General features: G+C 37.2%; 3 protein-coding genes across 4 annotated transcripts in view; 1 reads left to right on the top strand and 2 right to left on the bottom strand.

The window, feature by feature from the left end:
- Positions 1 to 129: 129 nt before the first annotated feature.
- LOC110039109 lies at positions 130 to 1,196 on the bottom strand. The gene is made up of 2 exons (XM_020744066.1): positions 562 to 1,196; positions 130 to 511 (listed from the first exon to the last, which is right to left on the bottom strand). The coding sequence occupies exons 1-2, from the start codon at positions 945 to 947 to the stop codon at positions 130 to 132; spliced, it is 768 nt and encodes a 255-aa protein (XP_020599725.1). The 5' UTR covers positions 948 to 1,196.
- Positions 1,197 to 7,728: 6,532 nt separating this feature from the next.
- Positions 7,729 to 8,392, top strand: LOC110039111. The gene has a single exon (XM_020744068.1). It carries the CDS (start codon positions 7,971 to 7,973, stop codon positions 8,196 to 8,198), a length of 228 nt encoding a protein of 75 aa, XP_020599727.1. The 5' UTR covers positions 7,729 to 7,970; the 3' UTR covers positions 8,199 to 8,392.
- A 1,594-nt stretch (positions 8,393 to 9,986) lies between these two features.
- Positions 9,987 to 22,792, bottom strand: part of LOC110039107 (succinate dehydrogenase subunit 5, mitochondrial) — a 32,688-nt gene continuing 19,882 nt past the window's right edge. For both annotated transcript variants that reach the window (XM_020744065.1, XM_020744064.1), the window contains exon 4: positions 9,987 to 10,365. In XM_020744065.1, coding sequence (XP_020599724.1) covers positions 10,309 to 10,365 — 57 coding nt within the window. In that variant the 3' untranslated portion in view covers positions 9,987 to 10,308. The remainder of the gene's footprint in view (positions 10,366 to 22,792) is intronic.

Here is a 22,792-nt window from a genome sequence, read left to right as displayed (position 1 = left end):
ACCGGATAGCAGCTCAACGCCCTCACCACCACCTAGTCCCACTTTAACCAGCAAAGAAACGCCAGCGGCTGCAGCCCTAATCCAAAACTAAACCTACCGACTGCGACAACAAACAAGCTTTTTTTATCTCTAGAGGAAGATGAAGCATTCTAGGGCGACAAGGGGGTTTTCCAGAGATTCCTTGCCCCCGATAGCCGTTCCTGATCCTCCGCATTCCACCATACCCTGCGCTATCGCCCGCTTGCCGCCGCCGACGCCTACGCCGCCGAATCTGCAGCCTTGTACCGCTTCGCCCCCAGCGACTCGCAGCGGAGATGACTTCCCGTTCGCCCTCACCGCCGAAATCCCCCTACACTGCCCCCCGATGCTTGGCTTAGCCACCGGCGACACAGATCTCCTTCCAGATCTCTCCCCCGGGTCTCGCCACAAAGAATTTACGCGGCTCTTCGGAGCCGTTGACGCATTCCTCGCCGAGTACATTTTCCCTCCGCCACCGCCGCCTTCCCTGTGCCTGGTAGGTGACGGCGATGATCTACCGCTGCGACATCCAACGACGGCGACCGAGCCTGGCATCCTCTCCCTAGGATGTCGCCGGAGGAGCTCGATCTCTTCCGCTGAAACTTCGCTAGAGACGCTGGCACATGCCGCTCCTCCCCGGTAACCTCGGTGACAGATGTAGAAACAGAGAAGCTCTCACTGGTGCTGCCCACCTCCGAAGTCCCCTCCGATCTGTCATCCCTGCCGATTTCGTTGCCCCCTTCCTTCTTGATTCCAATATCATCCACTTTGGACGGCCGAGACGCTTTCAGCCTCGGAGTTTCGGAGAGCACTTCTTTCACTGCCTCCTCCTGCGGCGCCTCCGGCTCCGGCGGAGGATCTCGGCAACCTTGTGCGAATCCCGACGGCAGATGCCGTCTGACTTTACTCCTACTGAAGCACGCACCCATCCTTAAATGCAGCAACCGACCGAAAAGCTCTGCGGCGACCCCGCTCCTAAAAAAATAAGCTCTCCGACGACATGTGACTGCTACTGCTTAGCCATCTTTCTAGCTGATTACCTGGAAAGTCAAAAGGCAACGGGAGACGCAAATGATTTAGAGTTCTGGCGCGGATAAATTATAAATTTTTAGCAAAAGATTAACGCTGCCTTGGAAGAGTTCTTGAGCGATGGAATAAATTCAGCTGTTAATTATTTTTGTAATATTTGAACTTATGAGTTTTTTAGAATTTTGAATGTAATTTTTATTTTAATATATGAGTGATTATACCTGAAATAATTAACTTACAAATAGCACATCACAACAATATCAAAAATATATTTTTTTCATAAACAATTATATTACAACCACTACACAACTGAGCTAAACAAATAGACACAAGTAGTTGTTTCCTCATATAGGTGTCTTCTTCAAATAGTTGAAATTACACCAAATAGACCACTAGTATATCTTATAAGTGATAGTGTTCATCAAATACTCAAGCATTTCTTCTCTTCCATATTTGTAAACTATATATCTACATCATGAACTCACACTACAAAATTGGATTAAATTCAAATTATGATGTTATCAAAAAAAGACTAACTGATGCAGCACATCATCAAAATGAAGCCAAAGGGCCACCTAAAAGAGCCCAAATAAGTACCCAATTAAGAGCCCATTCAAGGCCCATCACAAGAGCTCTAATATAAAAAAATATATATATTTAAATTTATATTTTATTATTTATATTTCACCCCACACCAAAAATAGTGCCGACAGGCATTTATGAATGGTCATAAGAAAATCAATGAAAAAGATGGTTAGCACATTTCTTTATTAATGGTCACCTACCACCTGTCTAGTTTCTTTCTCCTTTTATTGAATTTTTATCATTGTAATCCCTATAAATATACTTGATATGTAAAACTTCATATCGGTTGTTAAATTAAATATTTGAGTGAGAATTTTCTCTCATATTGATTAGTTCTTGGTGACTTCAAGTGTTGTCTTTTCTTTGGCGAGATTAGGCATTTATCCTTATTTTTCATTTAAGTTATCTCGATGACTTGAAGTGTTGTCCTAGGCTATGGGAAGTTATAAACAGTCCTGTAGCACTCAAGCATACGCCGACATATATGACATACAAAAGTGATGCCAACAGGTACCGTTAGTAAAATATATCTAGAGCCTCCATTACTTTAAGAAAGTCCAATGTGGCCCATAACTAATACAAATGTATATATTGAGCAAATGCTCTCTCGATCAAATTTCAAGCCATCCTACATAACAACATAAACCTCTCTGTTGTCTTAGATTTCAATGTACCATCAATGTTAGTCTAGCCAATCAACAACACTCTTCCTTTGATCATCAAAATGCTAGAATCTGCTTCTATTGACTTCATTTTAAATTTGGGTACCTGTTAGAACTATCATGTGACTCTCTTTGATCAGTGTTACTCCATGTGGTGCCAACATATCATTTACACCATACATTTCTAAATAGCAGCTTCAACAGTGCAAAATTTTGCAATGTGTATCAATATCTAATTGACATATGATTGCCAAATAACTTGAAAAACATTAAAAATTATAAAATTTAAGTGAATAAACAGATATGTACATCAACTTATCAAGCTCATTTTCATTTACTGCAATGTTGTGTGTTAGTCGCTCACAAATATAATTTTATCCACTTGTAAGTAATTTAATTATTAGTTTCCACTAGCTTAAAAATTTTGTTAAATATTGTTTGAAATGAGTTATGGAAGATATACCTAAACCAAATGCTTCCTTAACACCTCTGAATCTATCTAGATGATTGCAAACTTGGGTGAGAAGAAGGACAAACTTTTCCCATCTTAGTGATATGCTCACCAACTTTTCGAGGAGTGTTCCTAGATGTAGCCATAATCTTATTGGGCACTCTCTCTCCTTCAAAACTTTCTCTTTAGCATAGAGCCGGACTTTGGTTCCTGCTCTATTATTGGCACTTGCTTGACATCCTCATTACACGCCTCAGTGGGAACCACCACTTCCTCAACTCCTTCATTATGCGAATAAAAAATAATACTTATTTGATGATTCAAGACTCGACTCCTCATTATCAATGATAAAAATGGAGGAGGTGGGGGTTATTTTGGAGTCTTCCTCATCACTTTGACCCTTCACCTACTCCTCTCTCATGTTACTTCTTTAATTATGCAACCACAGTCTTGTCAAAGAATGGGCCTTCAATAAGAGGAACTACAAAACATAAAGGAAAATGCATTAGAAATATATTAAAAGATAGAATAATCCAAAATGTTAGTTGAACACACTTCCAAACATCTTCTATAGAAAGTCATGGCTAATGGCATTCAGGATTCAAAGTTTTAGCCCTTTTAGTCTGTCAATGGAGATTTAAATCTTTTTTTGAGACAATTCATAGTCTAAGGGGAGATTAGACTTCCATCCCTAAACTTGAAAAAATAATAATACACATTGTCATAATCATGCACTCCAGTCAAACCATCCTAGTATGGTAGGAGAAGAACATCACAAAAATAGTATTTGAATATCTTGGTCATGAACAAGTATATGAACAAATTCATCGAGCAAGGAACTTTTTTTTTTCCACTTATAGAGTAAAACCGTCTTGATGTTCTCAAAAGTACCTAGAATCACCTTCGTGAGCACTAAAAAATACAAATTAAAGATCTATATCAACTTACAGTAGAGGGATTCTAGATAGAATTAGTTCTGATAATAGCACAAGCCATCCAGGAAGACAAAGATTAGGTACTCGCCCTCTCATCACTCAAAGAGCATTCCACGAAATTGCATTTTATCTATAATAGATTTAAGTTTTGCCTTGTAGCTTGGATGGACTTATTATCACTCTATTTAGTGAGATGTTTTTACACTAAGTGAGAGGAGTCATTGAAGAAAGATGTTGGAGGTTATCAAAAGAAAAGAGACAAAAGGGAATCTCAGAAGCCAAAGGGCACTAGAAAATATCATACATTGTTAGCACCTACCTATTTTTAAAGGCAGAGATATTAGGTAATTGAGATGAGACTCTCCGCTTTAATGGTGCTTATTTTAAATTATTTGATTCAAATTTTAAATGAATTTTCAAATAATTGATTTTTATTTTAAAAATTTTATTCATCATTACAAATGCAATCCAATAATTTCAAACATTTCACATTTCATATCAAAATAGACCTCAAAAAATTATTTAATAAAGGTAACAAATTTATTTTTATTTATATAAGGATTAAGTACAACAATTACATAGAAGGGCCCGATCATGGTCCTTGGAAGGGAAAAAAAACATTCATAAAGGCTAGAAATCAAGGTTTATAGAAACCTTGTTAAATTTAAAACATATCTCCACTAAAACTATTTATTAGTAAAAAATTAAAATAGTAGTATATTGGGAAGCCTCCACATTCTTTTCACTGAACACTGTAAAAACTATAAAAACATATCTCCACTAAAACTATTTTATTTTTATTGGTAAAAAATATCAACATGAAAATACATTTAGTACTAACAATTTGTGTTTCCATAGTTCATCGCAAGAGAGAAATTATTTTAAATCATTGAACTCACTATTCATGAGTTGTGGAGCCAACAATGGAGGTCCACCTGAGTTCACATCGGAGCATTGACATCCCACTTGTCTTTAATTCTCATATTCTTCCTCTTCTTCCTCTTTGAAAGATCCTTTGCTTCACCATATATTTTCTTAAATATTTAGGCCACTATTGTAATGACTGCTAATGTAGTATATCAGTGAACACAACAGGAAAGTGTTATAACCAACAACAAAATGAACGACTTAAATTTTCATCAATAAAAATGTCATATTTTCTGACGATTTTACGACGGCTTATGTGTTGAGTTATTTTCAATGGCATAACAACCAGACATACCATCGTTTATGAACAGTATATTAGTTTCTGAGAAAAAATTGTTATTATTATAACCAACACATTCACCTCATTTATAAGCACATAAAAACCAATGGTCATATGTCATTGGTTATTTACGAACCCGGCATTTAGCGGGGCATTAATCGATGAGCTTTTGTAGTAACCGACAGTCACTACAGCCGGTGTTAATATTAATAGCCTACGGAGTTAAAGTCGTTTGTAAGCTATTGGAAAGAATTCTTTATGCCGCCAAAATTCACTATGCCCCCGAACGTGCCGTAATCTTTGATCCCTCTCTATCTCTCCCTCTCCCTCGTGCCCTAACCCTCCCCTCTTCTCTCCCGGTGACTTTAGCGCCCCTGTGACCGCAGTCTCTACTCAACATAAGTCTTACATTTCTCTAAAACAAAACATGTGAGTAAAGCAATGACGAGCAAATACACCTCAGTAGGCTACTCAAAATCTACGGTAATTTTTAATATTAAAAATATACATATGTTCAAAGAAAATAAATTAAACATTGTAAAAAATCATGTATAATATATATCACAGTGCCAAAACAAGAAATTATAATTGTGGTTGACATGTGTTGAGTAACAATATAAGAAATATGATATCATAAGTGCAGGAAAATAAAATAAAAATAAATTTTCATATATAACTCATTTATTTATATTCATCTATGTCCCTAATAACTCTTCTTCCACTTATACCTCAACTTGTTAACATCTGTTTAGGCATATCAAATGCACAAATGGATAATTACATGGGTGCACATTCTCTTACCTCAACTTGTTAACATCTGTTTAGGCATATCAAATAACATTCTCTTTTAACTCTACTTGATAGCACATAACATACAGCCGCTCAACAACAACCAACTGCAACTCTTCTATTTTTATCTTTTTTTGCACATATTTATGATACAAAAGCATATAAATGCTCACAATTTTGATATATCAAATATCACAACATGATACAAAAAATGGCACATACTAATAAATGCAAGCAATAATGTAATTTGTAAGAGAAATAAATCTACACAAGTTGACAAACAAAATCTACGAAACCACTTAAATGATATTCAAGCATTTCTTATTCTATAACAAATTTTATCAAGTTTAGCATATGTGTCGAAATATACAAAATATTATAGACTACTTTCGCTAGGGAGAATGTTGACTCTGTAAAGATCAACAACTATTTGGACAACACTCCGTGAGTTGTGGTCACATCCAAATATGGTAGGAGTGCAAATATGGAGAAGATCATGCTCGCTTAGACTCTCTGAGATTCTAGCAAGCAGGCTTACATGCATGGAAAGAGGGTTTTAGAGGTTAATCCAAGGCATCCATTGTAAAGGAACTAAGGGATAGAGTTGTTATAGATCTTGAGGTAATGCAACTGATTCCTTTTAATTAATCTAGCACATTTTGAAGTAGAAAATAGTAACTAAATGTTTTTTTTTTGTTTTCTTACGTATATTTTTAGGATTTGATTTAGTGAAACCTGATTGGAGCCAAAGTTTACTGAGAAAAGTGATAAAATGGTCTCCCAATTTTTTAAAGGAGCCACTTTAGTCCCATAATTTAGAAAAGTGTCAATTTAGTCATTAAGGCTTATTTAGTATGGAGCTAACATAATCCTCAAATTATTTAAGAGGACTATTTTAGCCACTTTTTAAATAAGTCTGGCATTAATTTGACATTTTTATAGACTCTTGGACTAAAATAACACTTTATGGAAGAGTTAAACATGAGTTGTAAATAGCACCGCATAAGAAGTTAAAAATGAGTTGATTTCACGAGCGATAGTTTTCTAAATAGAAGAAAAAGAATTATAAATTAGTTTATTATATTTGTAAATAATGATGTAAGAATATATATGGATTCAAGGTTATTTGAGAAACTTTTTCTTGTTCTACAATAAATTTCATTCTACAACAGATTTTATCAAATTTTATTCTACAACAAATTTTATACAGGATACCACTTATATGATATTCAAGTATTTCTTACTCTACAACAAATTTTATAAGGTTTAGCATATGTTTCAAAATATACAAAATATTATATGCAACAAAATATCTGGTGATAAATAAATATTTTTTTTGTCAATTTGTCCAACATAATCTAATCTACATCATATAAAAAATTTCACTGTGAAAAATTTCAATAAATAAAATATCAAAATTTGAGTTAAAAAATAATGAAGTTAAAATATAAATTAAATTAATAGTAACTTATCTAGAGCCGAAAATTTTCTTCAACTAGCTCACGCACAAAATCGACTCTAAGGCCCCCAAATTAAGTCTCTCACTATAAACTATCTTTTTATCTCTCTAAAGTCAGGGATTGGAGAATGAAAAGAAACAAAAATGCATAAGTGGCTTGGGATATTTACGCTAAATTATCCTAATAAATATTTTTTTATTAATTAAAGGACATAATGGACATTATTTAATTTGTTAGGTTTATTAAACATAACCATTATATAAATCTTCTAACATCTTAAAATATGTGAATTAAAAAATTATGAAAAAATAGTTAATAACGATTTGCAAAACGGAAATTAGATAAATTTATAAGCTTGACAAACCAACTTAATCATTGTCTCATCCCATCACACAAATTGAGGGTGTTACAGTATCATTTAAGATGCATGACGTTACAACTCCGCAAGCATTGTAAGATAAACCTAGGTAACATGTGTCATCATCTATTTTTATAATTTTAATTGCAGGGTTGATATGGTAAACATTTGTGGATGTTAACACTAATATACAGTCTAGTAAAGAGGCGGTGGTTGACATCCTGGCGGGGCGCATCTTCCCATCCATGAAGGCTGGCTCATTAATAAGATTAGGTAAGGATGCATCTGCTAACGGTTAACTGAGATGTCCGCAAAGCGCTGTTCACATGAGTGACCACTGAGACCCCCATCTTTCCACGTGGTACCTATCCCACGGTAGCTCTCCCACATAATTCATAAATATTTCCTCCTCCTCCTCCTCCTCCTCCTCCTCCTCCTCCCTCGCGTTCTGCTGCAACACAAACAAAACGGAAATCATGGTCTTCTTCTGCTTCCTGGTGGACACGAGGGAGATGGTCAGGTCCTCCAAGCCCGCCGCGGGGATCTGCTCCAGATGCGGCGGCGGGGCCAGCGTCGCCGACATCGAGACCGCTACCAGGTTCTGCTACGTGCCGCTCTACCGGAAGATGTGGCGTGCCATCATTTGCACTTTCTGTGGCGCCCGCCTCAAGTCCTACTACCACCGTCGTCTTCGCCGACCTTAATAAGCCTCCTTCCCCCAGCTGCTCCGGCGACCCGACTCCATCCCACTTTCCATCTTCATTATTTTTATTTATTTTAACGGCGTCAATCTATAACTATAATTTTTTTATTTGTACCGAGTTCTGAAACTGTAATTTTTTTATTTGATATAATATAATAAAACAGCATCGATTAGAACTTATCCCAGAACGCGCGGATTCAAGTTTTATAGTTATTATTTCTTCTTCTTAATGCGAGCAGAAGAAATGATTTTTTTTTTTTTTTTTTTTGGCGACAAGAAACTAAACTTGTATGATTAAAAATAATTACTAATGATAGTATATTAATGTAATTTTATTGTATATTCGCGGTAACAGCTACTTAGCAGAGTCTATGCGATCGATGTCAGATGTATAGCTCTTGTTGGTCTCATGTTCTAAATTTCCCGTAAATAATTTTCTTATGCATTGCTCGATTTAAATTTTTCTTATTGCTGTTTGGCTCATATTATATTACATTTGAAATCGTGTAAATGTAGGATAGTGAATTTGAACCTGTGCGATTTTTATGCAGTACAAAACACAAAATCGCATATCATGTTCCACTTGCTTATTCAAACAAAAGCTAATAAATGGGCCAAATAAATAGTCTTTTTTGGCATCCTAGCTACATCTGTCTTTACAATTAGTTAATATTGAAATTATTATTTAAAGTATTTTGAAGTTTTGATTATCATTTAACTTTCTTTCTTCTAGAAAAGTATCAGATTATGTTCTAATCAATTTGACTGTTGAAATGCTCATTCTTATAAATAAAGAAAAATATTAAAAAACAGCCCCAAAAAAAATCTAACAAAAATAATATGAGCAATCCTATAAAAAAAAGTTGTGAAAAGAAAAAAAACAGAATAAGTTCAGAGAGAGAGAGAGAGAGAGAGTCGAATTAGAGGTCCGCAACGTGCTGGCCAACAGCTGTCTCCAACCTGCTTCGGTCACGGGAAGCCTTCTGATCTAACGGCGCGATATGAATTTCGTAAAATTGGACGGCAATGATAAAAAAAGATAAACTGTCTAAAATCTGATACCCGCGAAAGAAAAGATATAATAAATGCGGCAACGGTGTTAATGGGGCCCGCTGTTTGACGAGCAAAGTGAAAGGCATTAAGTTTTGGAATAAAAGATGTTGATAAATTGTTGAAGCAATTTACTCGCATTTATTGTTCTTACTTTAATTAAGGACTATAATGTGCAGCGCGTCAATGAGCATGAACTGGTACCCTATATGTTGTTTTGTCTCATTGTCAATGTTCATTAAATGTAGCTCGTGCCCATTTCAATTTAGCATATTTTAATACTTCCCCTTCTATATTCAAGTCAGTCAGTTTTTTTATAAATATTAATAACAAACATCATGCTTTTTTATATATAAATAAACTAGCATAGTGTTTCAGTATTCTAAACAATTAAATTAAATTATGAGAAAAACATCAAGTCTTTTTAACAAATATCATGATTTTCATAAATCAAAATCAAATTATAACAAATATCATGCTTTTTAAATAAATCCCTCTCACTAAATGGTTTTAAATAAAATTATGATGAGAAAAAAAATAAATCTTTTGAAATAAATATTCCTGATGTCTATAAAATTAAAACAATTAAATTATGAGAAAAAAAATAAATTCTTAAAACATTCTGAGCATTTGATTAATATAACTCGAAATATCTAGACAGAATTTTTCAAAAAATTAAATTTTCTTGGAAAAAAAAACATGACTACCATGCGTAATGATCACAGACAGACTCGACTCAGAACCAAGCCACCAAATGGCCTAAATCCAATTGAATGTAGCCCTGTTCCAATAAATTCAAACAGCATAGTATTTCTCAAGAATAAAAACGCATTTACTTACTGTCCACGGAACACATAAAAATTCTGCATCAAAATAATAGAGGCTCCACTGAAGAATGCTGCGATATAATATATTTAATTTACAATATTTCAGTGCTGCTTTGAAGGAACTGAAAACTAAAGTGTTCTTTTACAGAACACGGATAAAATAATAAGGAAACGTCAAATTACGAAAATTTCTGCGTGCGTGCAGACATGTTCAGAACTGAATTTTCATTTTCTTCAAGCTCTTTGTTCAACATAAGAACCAGAAATTCCAGAGGTCCCAAGAAGAGTAACCTGCAGATGCTTGACGTTTCGATGAGTTAGATGTGTCTATATCGAGCGAAATATTAATGTTACTGTATACAGAATAGTATTGTATGTTGTATGCTGCTGTAATGTGACCTTATAATTCATCGTTGATATTTGGTAACTTGAATATTATTCTAAATGTGCAAAATTAATGAAACCTTCATGGAGGAATAATTAGACAGCTATAAATTCACCAATAAACACCATTGATCATGTTCTAAACTAAAAGATCAGCCTCACAACAAATCATCAGTTTTTATCACCTCTAGCCAATAGCTGAACAGATGCAGTAATCCCAAAAGTATATATTTTTCACTATGTCCATAATCAGTAAGAGAAGGCCTTCACAATCAAAAAAAGAAACTCTGGCCCTCACCATATTTATGCAAAGATGCATATATATTTACGAAGGCTAGTATTCCATTAACAAGCACATATTAAACCGTTGCAAATCATGTTCAACAGATCCAACTCTACAAATGTGCAAGTTAATATGCCAGAGACGGATCATCACTAAGTCGCCCACATCAAAAATGTCTCTGATGTGCATCCATCTTTTGTTTATACCTCTACTTCTTGTTGTTAATCTTTAGCCCTCACATCTTGTAGCATTTAATCAAATTCACTTGGGACTTTGGCAGCTTGCGAACTCTTCGTCTGCGCTAATAAATCTACATCTACAGTATGATGCCGCTCTTTAGTATATACAATGTTGAAGGGCAACTTATCAGCAGTTATGTTCACCATGGAATTGAAAGCATACTCGGCTTGACACCCAAACATGTCATTCCACTATTTTGGCACCATATCATGTTTCCCAATGTACAATCCACCACTTTAGTTTGGCCATCAGAGTGTGGTGGTAAGCCAAACTAAATTTAAGTTTCATTTTCAACCGTTTTCAAAACTCCCGCCAAAAACAACTAATGCAGTTCACATCTCGATCAAAAGTTAGACTACTAGGAATGCCATAGTCTCACTATTTCTTAAAATAAACAAATTAAAAAAAAAGCTTAGCAACATTAAAAGAATCAAAAGTCATTTTGCACGCAACAAAGTGTCATTTTTGAAAATCTGTCTACTAACATGACAGAATAGAACCATTTTATTGTATTTGGCAGGCCCAATATAGAATATAAACTTGGATCCTCGTAAATTGAGTCAAGAACAACTGAAGGAATATAGAGCCTGGCATTTTGGGTGGTTCCTTCGAAAATGACACACATCTCATCCTAGTCTAGGCTAACAAAAACTAGATAGGACAAGAGCTATAGTTTTATCTTTTTCTACATGTGCTGCCAAAATTCCACCAGTAGATCCTTAATAAACTACTGTTGAAGAGAGGTGTTGGTAATCCACGGCTGGCTATCTTTAAAAGGAACCCACAGTTGATAGCAAAGATCTCCTGAAGCCAAGTGAGTATGAAGCACTGAGACCATGCCTGGGCGAAATACACATCAACTACGTACGCTCTTGTAGGGTTTTGAGCCCTATTATAGTAGACTGAATAGCAGTTAGAAGGATTACGCGCCCGCTTAATGCGTCAGTTGAGAGATTGAATCAGCAAAGGCAGAACAAATCAGGGAAATCATGTTAAGGTAGCTGGTAAGGTAAAGGATAGCCTCAAGTTCCATAAATATCAGAAGACTTCTTCAATGTTCTAAAGTTGTACTGTCCATGCTATGAGATTGTTGCCGATGAAGGTGCAAAATCCAGAAGTTGAACGTCGATCTGTTGAGTCACCGGCCCAGTCAAAGTCGGAGTAGCTTGTGAGTTGGAGATCGCCCCGAATGAAAGGGAAACCAAAGTTGAGTGCACCTTGAAGATATCGAAGGAGACGTTTGACGACTTGAAAAGGTTGGTGCATTTGTTGGCATAGATAGTTCACAGCAAAAGCAATGTCGGTCTAGTTATGGTCAAGTATTGGAGTGATCCAGCAATGCGACAAAATGATATGGTAGGTAATAAGAGTTGGGTACAGTAACTTAATGTAAGGTAAGATAATAATAGAGGAAAATGGAGAAACGGTTTTTGTCCTACGGTGAGATACTGCAATGGTGGAGAACAATCCATAGCATGTGAAATAATATGGGTTTATTATGCCCCCTCAAACTAACAATCTGGTGGAACAATTGTGAGTTTGCTTCGAAGTCGATGAAACTGAGCTAAAGGATGGTTTTTGGTGAAAATATCTGTTATTTGGTCTTGAGAATTTATATGAGAGATCTGAATTTCACCGGAGGATGTGGTCACGTAAAAAATGATGGTCAATTTCATCATGCTTGGTAAGAGCATGGAAAATTGGGTTGAGAGATATGGCAATTGGAGGTGTTGTCACAGTAGATGGGTGTTGGTGTGGTGAGTGAGACTTGAAATTCGTGAACAAGTCGACGAAGCCATAGAATGCTTGTAGTTGCTGCAACGAGAGCCCTGTATTCCGCTTTGGTTGATGAGCGAGCAACAGTTTTCTAAATTTGTATTGTCCATGCTATGAGATTGTTGCCGATGAAGGTGCAGAATCCAGAAGTTGAGCGTCGATCTGTTGAGTCACCGGCCCAGTAGAAGTTGGAGTAGCTTGAGTTGGTGATCACCCCGAATGAAAGGGAGACCAAAGTTGAGTGTACCTTGAAGATATCGAATGAGACGTTTGAGGACTTGAAAAGGTTTGTGCATGTGTTGGCATAGGTAGTTCGCAGCAAAAGCAATGTCGGTCTAGTTATGGTCAAGTATTGGAGGGATCCTGCAACGCAGCAAAATTGAGTTGGGTTGGAATATGGTTGGAGGTTGCATCTGGTTGAAGTTTGAGTGGTGGGGTGTGCAGACGGGTTTCCAGGTAAGTGTCTATTTGTTGATAAATGGAAGTGATGTAGGAGGTTTCGGTAAGATGGTAGCCATTGGGTGTGTTCTGTGTGGTTATGCAGAGGAAGTTGTTGGTGGGTCCAAAGACTTTGAGGTTGAATTCTGATTTGACAAGAGAGATTAGTTTAATTCAATTGGATTGTTACCTGTGAGTAGTATGTCGTCGCCGTAGACAATAAAATAGATGGTGCTTGACTCGTTTTTGTAGATGAGGAAGGAGGGGTTGGTGGTGCTTACAATGAGCTGACTGTCTTTGAGATAGTTAATGAGTGTGTTGTATCACTATCTGGGCGCTTGTTTGGCAAAGAGGTTGAAGGTGGTGGTGTAGTCAATTCCCTAGAGTAGCTTGAATCCTTGAGCGACTAGGCATGCTTTATGCTTAGATACGGTGCCATCTGCGTTGTATTTGGTTTGAAAAGTCCACTTGCAACCAATAAGGTGTTGGTGAGGTGGTGGGTCAACCAATATCCACGTGTTTTGCTATTGGAGGGCTTGAAATTCAAGGGATGTTGCTTGTCGCCAGTGTCAATGCTTAGCCGCCTGAGTATAGGATGTAGGGTCTGGGGTTTGATTAACCGTGGTATGAAGGTTGAGAGGTCGTTTGGGTTTGAGCGATCCAGTTTTGAATCTAGGAGTCATTGGATGTGTTCATATGGAAAGTAAAGGGGTGGAACCAATATCTGTTGTAGGTGTGGGTTCGGAATTGTTTCGAGCAGGTAATTGAGCCCTAGGGAGTGAAGGGGAGGAAGTGATTTCGGTAGGATGGTTGGTGTGCTGTTGTTGGGTGTGAAAGTAGTGGGAGTAAGTAGTTTGGGAGAGATGGTTTTGAATGATATAGGCGATGAAGTAAAAGTCGGTGCAGGAGTGGATTAGGGAAAATTTTGATGGTTGAAGGTGACATGACGAGAGACTAGGACTCGATTAATTTTTTTTTAGGTTGTAGCAATAGTATCCTTTGTGAGAGGTGGAATACCCAAGAAGATGCAATGGGGAGCTGTGGGGGCGAGTTTGTGTGGTGCTTGTGGTTTTCTCCATGGGAAGCATATAGGTAGCCAAAGATGCGTAGATGAGAGTACGATGGTGTGGTGCAATATAGGAGCTTGTAGGGAGATTTGAGAGAGGTAGTTTTGGAGGGCATCCCGTTGATAAGGTAAGCAGCGGTCATGAGGGTAACAGACCAAAGTTTTGGGGGCAAGTGAGACGTGAGAAGTAGGGTTCTTGTGGTTTCAATGAGGTGACAATATTTGCATTCTGCGACCCCATTCTACTGAGGCATGTAAGGACAACTGAATTGGTGGATGATGTCGTTATGGCAAGGCAGTTTTGCAGAGTATGAGATGTGAATTTTCCCCCTCTATCGGTTCGGAGGATTTTGATGGATTTATGAAATTGATTGAGAACTAATTTGTGAAATGATATAAGTTTACAGAAAAGTAAAGAAGTAGGTATTGGTGTTGTAGTTGTCCGAGAGATAACTTTGATGGTGGCTTGATTGGGAAGAACTAGGCGGCGGTGCCAAATTTCAGTAGATGAGATGCGGTTGGAAGCGATGAAGGTGGAGATGGGATAGAGGTTGTCTTTGCTAGGTTCTTGAAGCAAGGTTTTGTTTGTCTCCTAGTCCTTAATAACAAAACCCAATTTTTTAAAAGTTATGTCGCAATTGTTGTCAAATGTAAGTTTGTAAACATAGAAGATTTCAGGCGAGTTGGGGAGAATGTAGTAGTTAAGGGAGTTGGATCTTACGTTTAGGAGTTGGTAAGATACCTTTGCCGGAGTGAGTGATGGGGAGAGTCGAACCGTCACCATAGACTGAGTTGGAGACAATGTATGGTGTAGCAAGTTGAAGGTGGTCAAGGTTGGATGTAGGTGTGAAGTTGCACCGGAGTCGAGCAGCCATTCTTCATTTGGGGTAGCGGTGGAGGTTAAGAGAACATCATCTGTTTGAGAGGATGGATAGGCATTAAAGTTCGCCCGGTGCCAACATGTTATTGCTGCATGACTAGTCTTCCCACAAATCTGACAGATGGGGCGAGGGGTTTGATAGTTAGAGCTACGGCCACCTCTGGCGGATGGAGATCATCCACGAGAGCGAGTAGTGCCTCTAGCGTTGGGCAGTTGTTTTCCTCGGCCTCTATTAACTGTGTTGCTGCCATCTTGAGAGGAGAAGAGGGCCATAGTATTGAGATTGGATTCCTTCATGATTTCAACCGAAAGATTGATTTCTTCGCTGCAGAGTAATGAGTAGAGATCAAGTTTAATTGGTTCTGTTAGTGTGCGGATGGCGGTTTTGAAGGATTGGTAAGAAAATCGTAGACCATTGAGGGTGTTAAGGATAATGTCTTCTGGATCGATGTAACCACCGGTAGCGACAATATTGTCGACGAAAGATTTGATCATGAGGAGGTATTGCGTCCTAGTTTGGTCCTTCATAGAGATATGATGAAGCTCGTTGCATAGTTGGCTAACCCGAGATAAGTTCGTCGATTGGAGGCGATGCATGAGGGTAGTCCATACTTCGAAAGTTAACTCCAACTTGAGGATGTAGAGAAGGATAATGGGTGAAATGGTGGACTACATGGCCACTGAGAGATTTTGATCAATGAGTTTTTAGAATATATATTGTTGGTTTTGAATGAGATTGTCATTGATATCGAGGATTTGAGGAGAGGGAGACACTGCAGAGCCATCCAAGAAGGCATCAAAGAGCTTGTGGATATGGGATTTTCAAGTGGGATAGTTATCTGTGGTGAGTTGAATGTGGGCAATGTTCTTAATGTTTGGCATTAAGAACTTGAGAGAGGAGGGGATGGGTATTTCAGCCATGTATGGTGCGGTGTTGAATAAGCTAGGGTTGGTGGAGGAGGAAAAATCGAACATTTGGGGAGGGGCAGGGGAAGAAATTTTCGAAGGACAAGAAGTAGGGATTTAGAGTTTGCACCTTGGTTCTAATGCCATGAGAGATTGAATCAGCAAAGGCAGAACAAAACCAGGGAAATTATGTTAAGGTAGCTTGTAAGGTCAAGGACGGCCTTAGGTTCCACGCATCTCAGAAAGCTTCTTCAGTGGAACTAAGAGTTGGGTACAGCAACTTATATAAGGTAAAGACAATGCATAAAGTAGGTAATAATAGAGGAAAGTGGAGACACGGTTTCTGTCCTGTGGTGAAATATTGCGATAGTGGAGAACATTCCATAGCAGGTGAAATGATATGAGTTTATTATCAATGATCCCGTTGGTGTGTCTTGATTTGTGTCTCAATACAAAACTGAACTTTTGGATGTTTACAACCCATCTCATATGCATTTGGTTTAAGTTTTTCTAGGTTTGTCGAAACTGCAAGGATTAGTGACTAAAGAGTATAAATTGTTCATGCATCAGATAATGCTCCCATTACTTTAAAGCTCAAATCACATAGCATATAACTCTTGCTCATATGTAGATCACCTTTGTCTTTGATTACTAAGTGTTACGCTAAAAAACTTGATGAATTTATTATCTTGAGAGAGAACTACTATGACTCTCACTGTCGAATCATTTGTCCCCACTTAAAGGATTCATGTCAAAAATTTTCAACAAAAATTTTTATGTTGTCCATCGATTATCTAACATGACTTTTCACTTTTTGCATCTGAGACTTGGGACCCCACAATGCTTATCGGAGATTGAAAAAAATTTGTTGATATATGAGACCAACTCAATAGGTATTAACCCTTATGAAAATTTTTATTTCCTTTTACTAAGGCCTTTGGCTTCTATCAAATCTAACCCTTCAATGTTTATATTCGATCATCCAACGGTGAAATCCATTTATATACGCTGATCAATATTATCAAAAAGAAATCTCCAAACATTCCAATGACCACCTATCAAGCCTACTCCTAAACACCCATGACCAAGCTGAATGAAGAAGAAGAATGAGTGATGCCCTTCAACTTATACAATGCTTATGGATGATAATTAACAAAATTATTGAGGTTAAATAGATATATTTTTAAGAATGCAAAAAAAGAAATGTATAAAATAAAATCATGCAATAAGTTTTAACTTCGCAATCAAGATTAGTGAGATGATTATCACCACATTTTAACAATTTCTCATTTAAAGATTAAATGTTGATAAAACATTATAAGGAAATCATCTCTATACAACACCCGCTCTCAATCATATATCGAGTAGTACCTCAATCCATCAGTGATAAACCTATTATCTTTTACCACCATCCATGTCATATTACATTGTTGCTCTTGAACCTAAAAGGCCATATGCCATGCAGTGCCCATCTTTTGTCATATTACATTGTTGCTCTTGAACCTAAAGGTCATATGCCATGCAATGCCCATCTTTCCTTTTGGAAGCTCCCACCTGACAAAAATTTTATTCGATGCCAAGCCTCCAAAATCATCATGAATAAATTTAATCATTGCTCCCATTATTTCAATTTTTTACATCATCTAAGGTTGCACTTGAAGCCAAAAAATGTGTTTCATATTGTGAAGTTTCTCATCACCTATCTTGTTTTGTCTGTGACAAACTTCCATGATATTTAACATTTCATCAGTAACATGAATATTCTCACAATTTTATGTAAAACAACTAGCTACAAAGCCATTACATGGGTTGAATGAAAAGATGTAGCTAAAACCAAGATTCAACTTCATATGACTACCTACGCTAAGAATTAGTGCATTATAGCTCACTTCATTTGGAACATGCGCATATTCCTATATCTGATTCAAATTTTATCAAATATTTCTCTACAACCATTCTTTTTCCATGTGGCTAATTTTATCCATCGGTGACAAATCTATCATTTTTTACCACCATCCAAGTCTTATTACATTGTTGCTTTTGATCCTAAAAGGTCATATGCTCTGCAATGCCCATCTTTCCTCTTGGAAGCTTCCACCAGACAAAAATTTTATTCGATGCCAAACCACCAAAATTATGATGAATAGATTTAACCATTGCTCCAATTATTTCAGTTTTTGACATCACGTAAAGTTGCACTTCAAGACAAAAAGATGCCTCAGATTGTGAAGTTTTTCATCACTTATTGTGATTTGTATGTCGCCAACTTACATAAAATTTAACATGTCATCAGCAAGATGAATATTCTCCCAATCTTATGTAACTACAAAGTCTTTACATGAGTTGAATGAAAAGATGCAGCTAAAACCAAGATTCAACTCCATAGGACAGCCGACACTAAGAATTACTGCATTATAGCTAACTTCACTTGGAACAGCACAAATGCCTATATTTGATTCAAATTTTACCAAATATTTCTCTACAACCATTCTTTTTTTTTTCCATGTGGCTAATTTTGTCACATCACCAACATACACCGTTGTGAGCTTTTGAGAGATCATATTTACCTTAGCTGTTAACTTTTCCTATACCTCTCCTGCTGCTCTCAAGAAGAATCTTCAAATGATTTTTGCACTCATTATGTCAGCACTCAAGATTACATCATAAACACTGTTTATCTTCAACTTCATAAACCCAAATCCACTGCTAAAACCTTTTATTCTTTGCAATTACATGTTCACAAGCTTGATGCATGAAGTTCTTCATTGAATTTGATATAAACTGAGCAGAGCTAACTGGTGATCAAATTAAACACACCGACAGGTGTTGTAATGAAGCACCTTCAGGCATCTCCATCGACAGGTGTAGTAATGAACCTCCCTCCATCCGCTCCCCAAATTCCTTTCCAAAACTAGAGCATCATTCCTACACTGGTTATACTAACCAGATATTGTTAACCTCTACTTACTGCACCAAAATCCAAGTCTATTAAATGTGACAGAAGACTGAAAATACAATAGTATTGCTCAAATTGGGTTCAAAATGTTTTGCTTGCATAAAGTTCACTCAATCACAAACCATTAATGAATATCCTACAATGATGTGTTTCGAGAGTCAAACTTATCAAGAAATAGCCCTTCTGATTGGTTCAGTCAAATATGATAAAAAAGGCGTACAAAAGATGCGGTGTGCATAATGCCAACTTAAATGTATTAACATTATCAGAAATCATCAACCGTCACTCATATTTTGAGACAAACTGAGTCAATGTGTCTGAAATGTCGAAATTATCCAAAAAATATATTTATATTAGCTGTGACACTGCATGAGATCAGTTGAGAATATCAACCTCAGACGGAATAGCTGAAGTGTTCCCGTTCATTACTATGCAGTTTCCCAAAATCTCTAACAACAAAGAAGTGAGAAATTTGTGAATGGACTCGCTAAAAAAGTCTAGAATGGGACCAGCAATGTGCGAAGCCATTTTGCTCCTACTCAATGCACTCCATGATAGAAAAGCAAGCAAGCTGTGACAGGACTCGCAAGCAAGGGAATCAATGGGATCATGGAGTGAAAAGGAGAAGAAAAGAGATCTAGAAATTTGTGGGATTTAAAATTTGAATTTTGCTATATGAAGAACGTTGTTAAATCCTACTTAAATATGTCAATCCTAATATCAATCAGCCCGTTTCCAAAGCACAACACATCAACCACCATGTCTTCTTCTTCCAAGCTCGCAATTGATTGGAGACTACTATTACCTAAGTCCCAACTTTTTTTCCCCTAGAAACCAACAAGTTGCTGTTCTTTTCTGGTCTAGGTATAAATTTAAAATAGCTAAAAAACTGCAATAGTCATCCAACTCCCCACAATTGCCAACTCTATAAAAATGTCACCATTTTCAAACAAACTAATTACCTTCAAACAATCAAATCCAACGAGCTCCACAACAAACACTAGCAAACACCTAATGATATCCTTTCTTTATATATATGCATAAATGACCGTGTGCGCGCATGCAATCATCTTCTTTCATTATAGATATGTAAGTGTGGGTTTGTGTGTGTGTGTGTTTATAAACAGAGAACCTTTAGAAGAGGAAAGCCTATTGTGTGGACTCGATCATGCCTTACCTCAATTTTATCTTATAACATAAAATCCGTTCATAATTAATTTGATCTTCCCTCAAAATCATCTACAACGACCATCAACCAGAAAAAACTCCATGAGCAGAGGTATAACCTAATTTTTTGCGCAAGTATCCATCAAGGCCAAGTCCGCCTTTAAAACAAATAGATTTAACCATGGTGTCGTAGGACGCAAACCATGCAAACTTCCTTAATCATGGTGGGCATGTCTACTTTTCCCCCAAACGCCCCCTAAGAGAGGGAACAAGCTCAAGGGTTGTCAAATCTTCCAATGATTGCACTTGAAAAGAATAAAATATAAATGAACACTTAGACTAAACAATGCAACAAAATGAAAATGAAGAAGTAAAATGTTACAAATAAGAACTTCAAATGTTGTACATATCATCTTAGAAAAGCTAAAAAGAATATATAATTACACGAACACAATTATAGAGGACACAATAATTAGCTTAAGAGCAAGAATATGACTCAACTCACCAAACGAGCATGAATAAACCTCGGACTTCCAAAACACTCAGAACTATGAAATTAAATTACATCTATAAATAATCAAGTGAGAGCTCTGATAAAAGATAAGGAATGTGATAGGAATCTTGTTAGAAAGTAGGGCAAAACAAATATTTTATAGCAAGAACATCAAACACTCAAGAAGAATAAAAAGATAAGCACCTACAATTCGAGAAGTTCGTAATCTTTCCCAATTACTACAACACAAGAGGTAAGAAATCTCTCTCAAACCCTAATCATAAGACTCACAATAATAATCTCATGCATACCCTAACCCTAAAAATATTAGCCCTATCTATATCAAGCAATAATAAATAACAAAAAGACTAAATTGCCCTTAAGCTAGGCGTCAATGTAACAATACTCCCCTCCCAAAAGACACCTTGTCCAAACAAGGTGCGAAAAGTGAGGGTGACTCCATAGTTGACTTTGTTTCTTCATCTTCTACCTCCTCGTCATACACTGTGAGAACCTGTAATGTTCAATCGTTGCAACAGTCTCTTGGGTAAGCTTCTCATCTCACCAAAAATATAATATCTTAGCACGCTTATCCTAAAAATCTATCTTTGTATAGCGCTTGAGAGTCACTCCCGGTTGTGACCCATGATTCTTGTTCTGTACATCGTGGTTGAAGTAGTTCAGTATGACGGTCTACCAGTACTGATCCTATTAGCCTGTTCCACTGCATTATCATCTTCAACCAATTGAGTTAATTTCATGGTTTCTCCCAAACCTCGCAATCTCAGTAGTTGAAATGGTGCACGCATGTTAGGCTTTTAGACCCTCTATGAAGTTCCCTTCTAATAGTGCTTCAGAAATTCCCCTCAACAGTCCCAAAAAGAGTTTGAATCTCTCCTTATACTTTATTATAGACCCTTCTAGAGTCAATGCAAAGAATTTCTCATGTAGGTCTCCTTCCCGAATGCCTCTAAAAAGTTCCAACAAGCAATCATTAAATTCTTCCCATGAGCGGATCAGGTATCTATCATCCCTTCACTGAAACCATGATGGCGCTTTCCCATCCAAACATAACCCTGCCATCGTGAGCTTCTCCTCCTCAGTTAGCCTATCTACCGTGGCATATCACTCCACCCGATACACCCACCCATGTATTTCTTCCCCCTCGAAGATCGACATCTTCAACTTCCTAACCCTAGTATCTCCACCCCAATTTTCTCTCCCTCTATTGTTTCTCCAATGTATTAAGGGTAAAATTCCCTCCTTCGATCACAGTCATTCCCATCCCTGCTTCTCTCATTTATTCTTCGTGCTCCTCCATACCCCTTGCAAAACCCTTCTCCATATTTCAGCCCAACCAACTCCCTCGAAAATCAATAATCCACCCCCAAACAGAGCACTAGAAGAGGGTTTGAGATGTGGGATGCTTTCCTCCTCGTGTCCTCTCATTTGATCTCTTTTCCTTTTGATTTAGCTAAGAATTGTCCATGCTTCGGCCAAACACTTAAGGTGAGGGCTTGCAAACTGAATTGCTTGCGGGATCTTGATTTGTATGTCGATAAGTTTCTTTATCATCTCCTCCAAGTGCTCGAATCGGCCCTCAATTCAGTTTTCCATGGCAGTAAATCTATTGTCTATAGAGATAAACCTTACTTCTATGGTGGAGAACCTTTCTTTCATCCCAGATTTGATTTGACAAATTCCTCCAATTTTTTCTTCAAATCAACTAACTTTTTTGCCATCAACGATATTGCCGGGAAAATTTTTTATCACAAAAGTAAAAGTTGTATGTTGGAGATCTGGTCGCTTGCTTGATCGCAATTGTATCGCGAAATGAATTCATTGTGCACCGCAGCCCGTGGTTTGCTCACAGCCAGCTTGATCGTGACAGTATCGAAGCCTTCCTACGAACCTTCTATATCTCGCGACACTTCCATATGACGCAATCCCATAGTTGCTCCCTAGCTAGTTTGATAGCGCTTCTATCATGAGGATGGAGCGAGAGGAGGAGAAAAATGAGAGTTTCGGGTCATCTATATGTTGCAATACCACAATCCCTCGTCAATCATACTGCCAGTAATAGTTGAAACGAATTTAATGGAGCGATTATAGCTCTAACAACACGACGC

Source organism: Phalaenopsis equestris, unplaced genomic scaffold (assembly GCF_001263595.1).
Source record: "Phalaenopsis equestris unplaced genomic scaffold, ASM126359v1 Scaffold235275, whole genome shotgun sequence".
Taxonomy (NCBI): Eukaryota; Viridiplantae; Streptophyta; class Magnoliopsida; order Asparagales; family Orchidaceae; genus Phalaenopsis; species Phalaenopsis equestris.
Note: the sequence above shows the minus strand (reverse complement) of the source record. Positions and strands in the feature narration are given on the sequence as shown.

Excerpts from the sequence above, each read along its gene's own strand:
- LOC110039109 (XM_020744066.1), bottom strand. The coding sequence starts at position 947 with ATGGGTGCGTGCTTCAGTAGGAGTAAAGTCAGACGGCATCTGCCGTCG. Across the intron at positions 512-561 it reads GGGAGAGGATGCCAGGCTCG|GCACAGGGAAGGCGGCGGTG; the intron begins GTCGCCGTCGTT and ends GTCACCTACCAG.
- LOC110039111 (XM_020744068.1), top strand. The coding sequence starts at position 7,971 with ATGGTCTTCTTCTGCTTCCTGGTGGACACGAGGGAGATGGTCAGGTCC.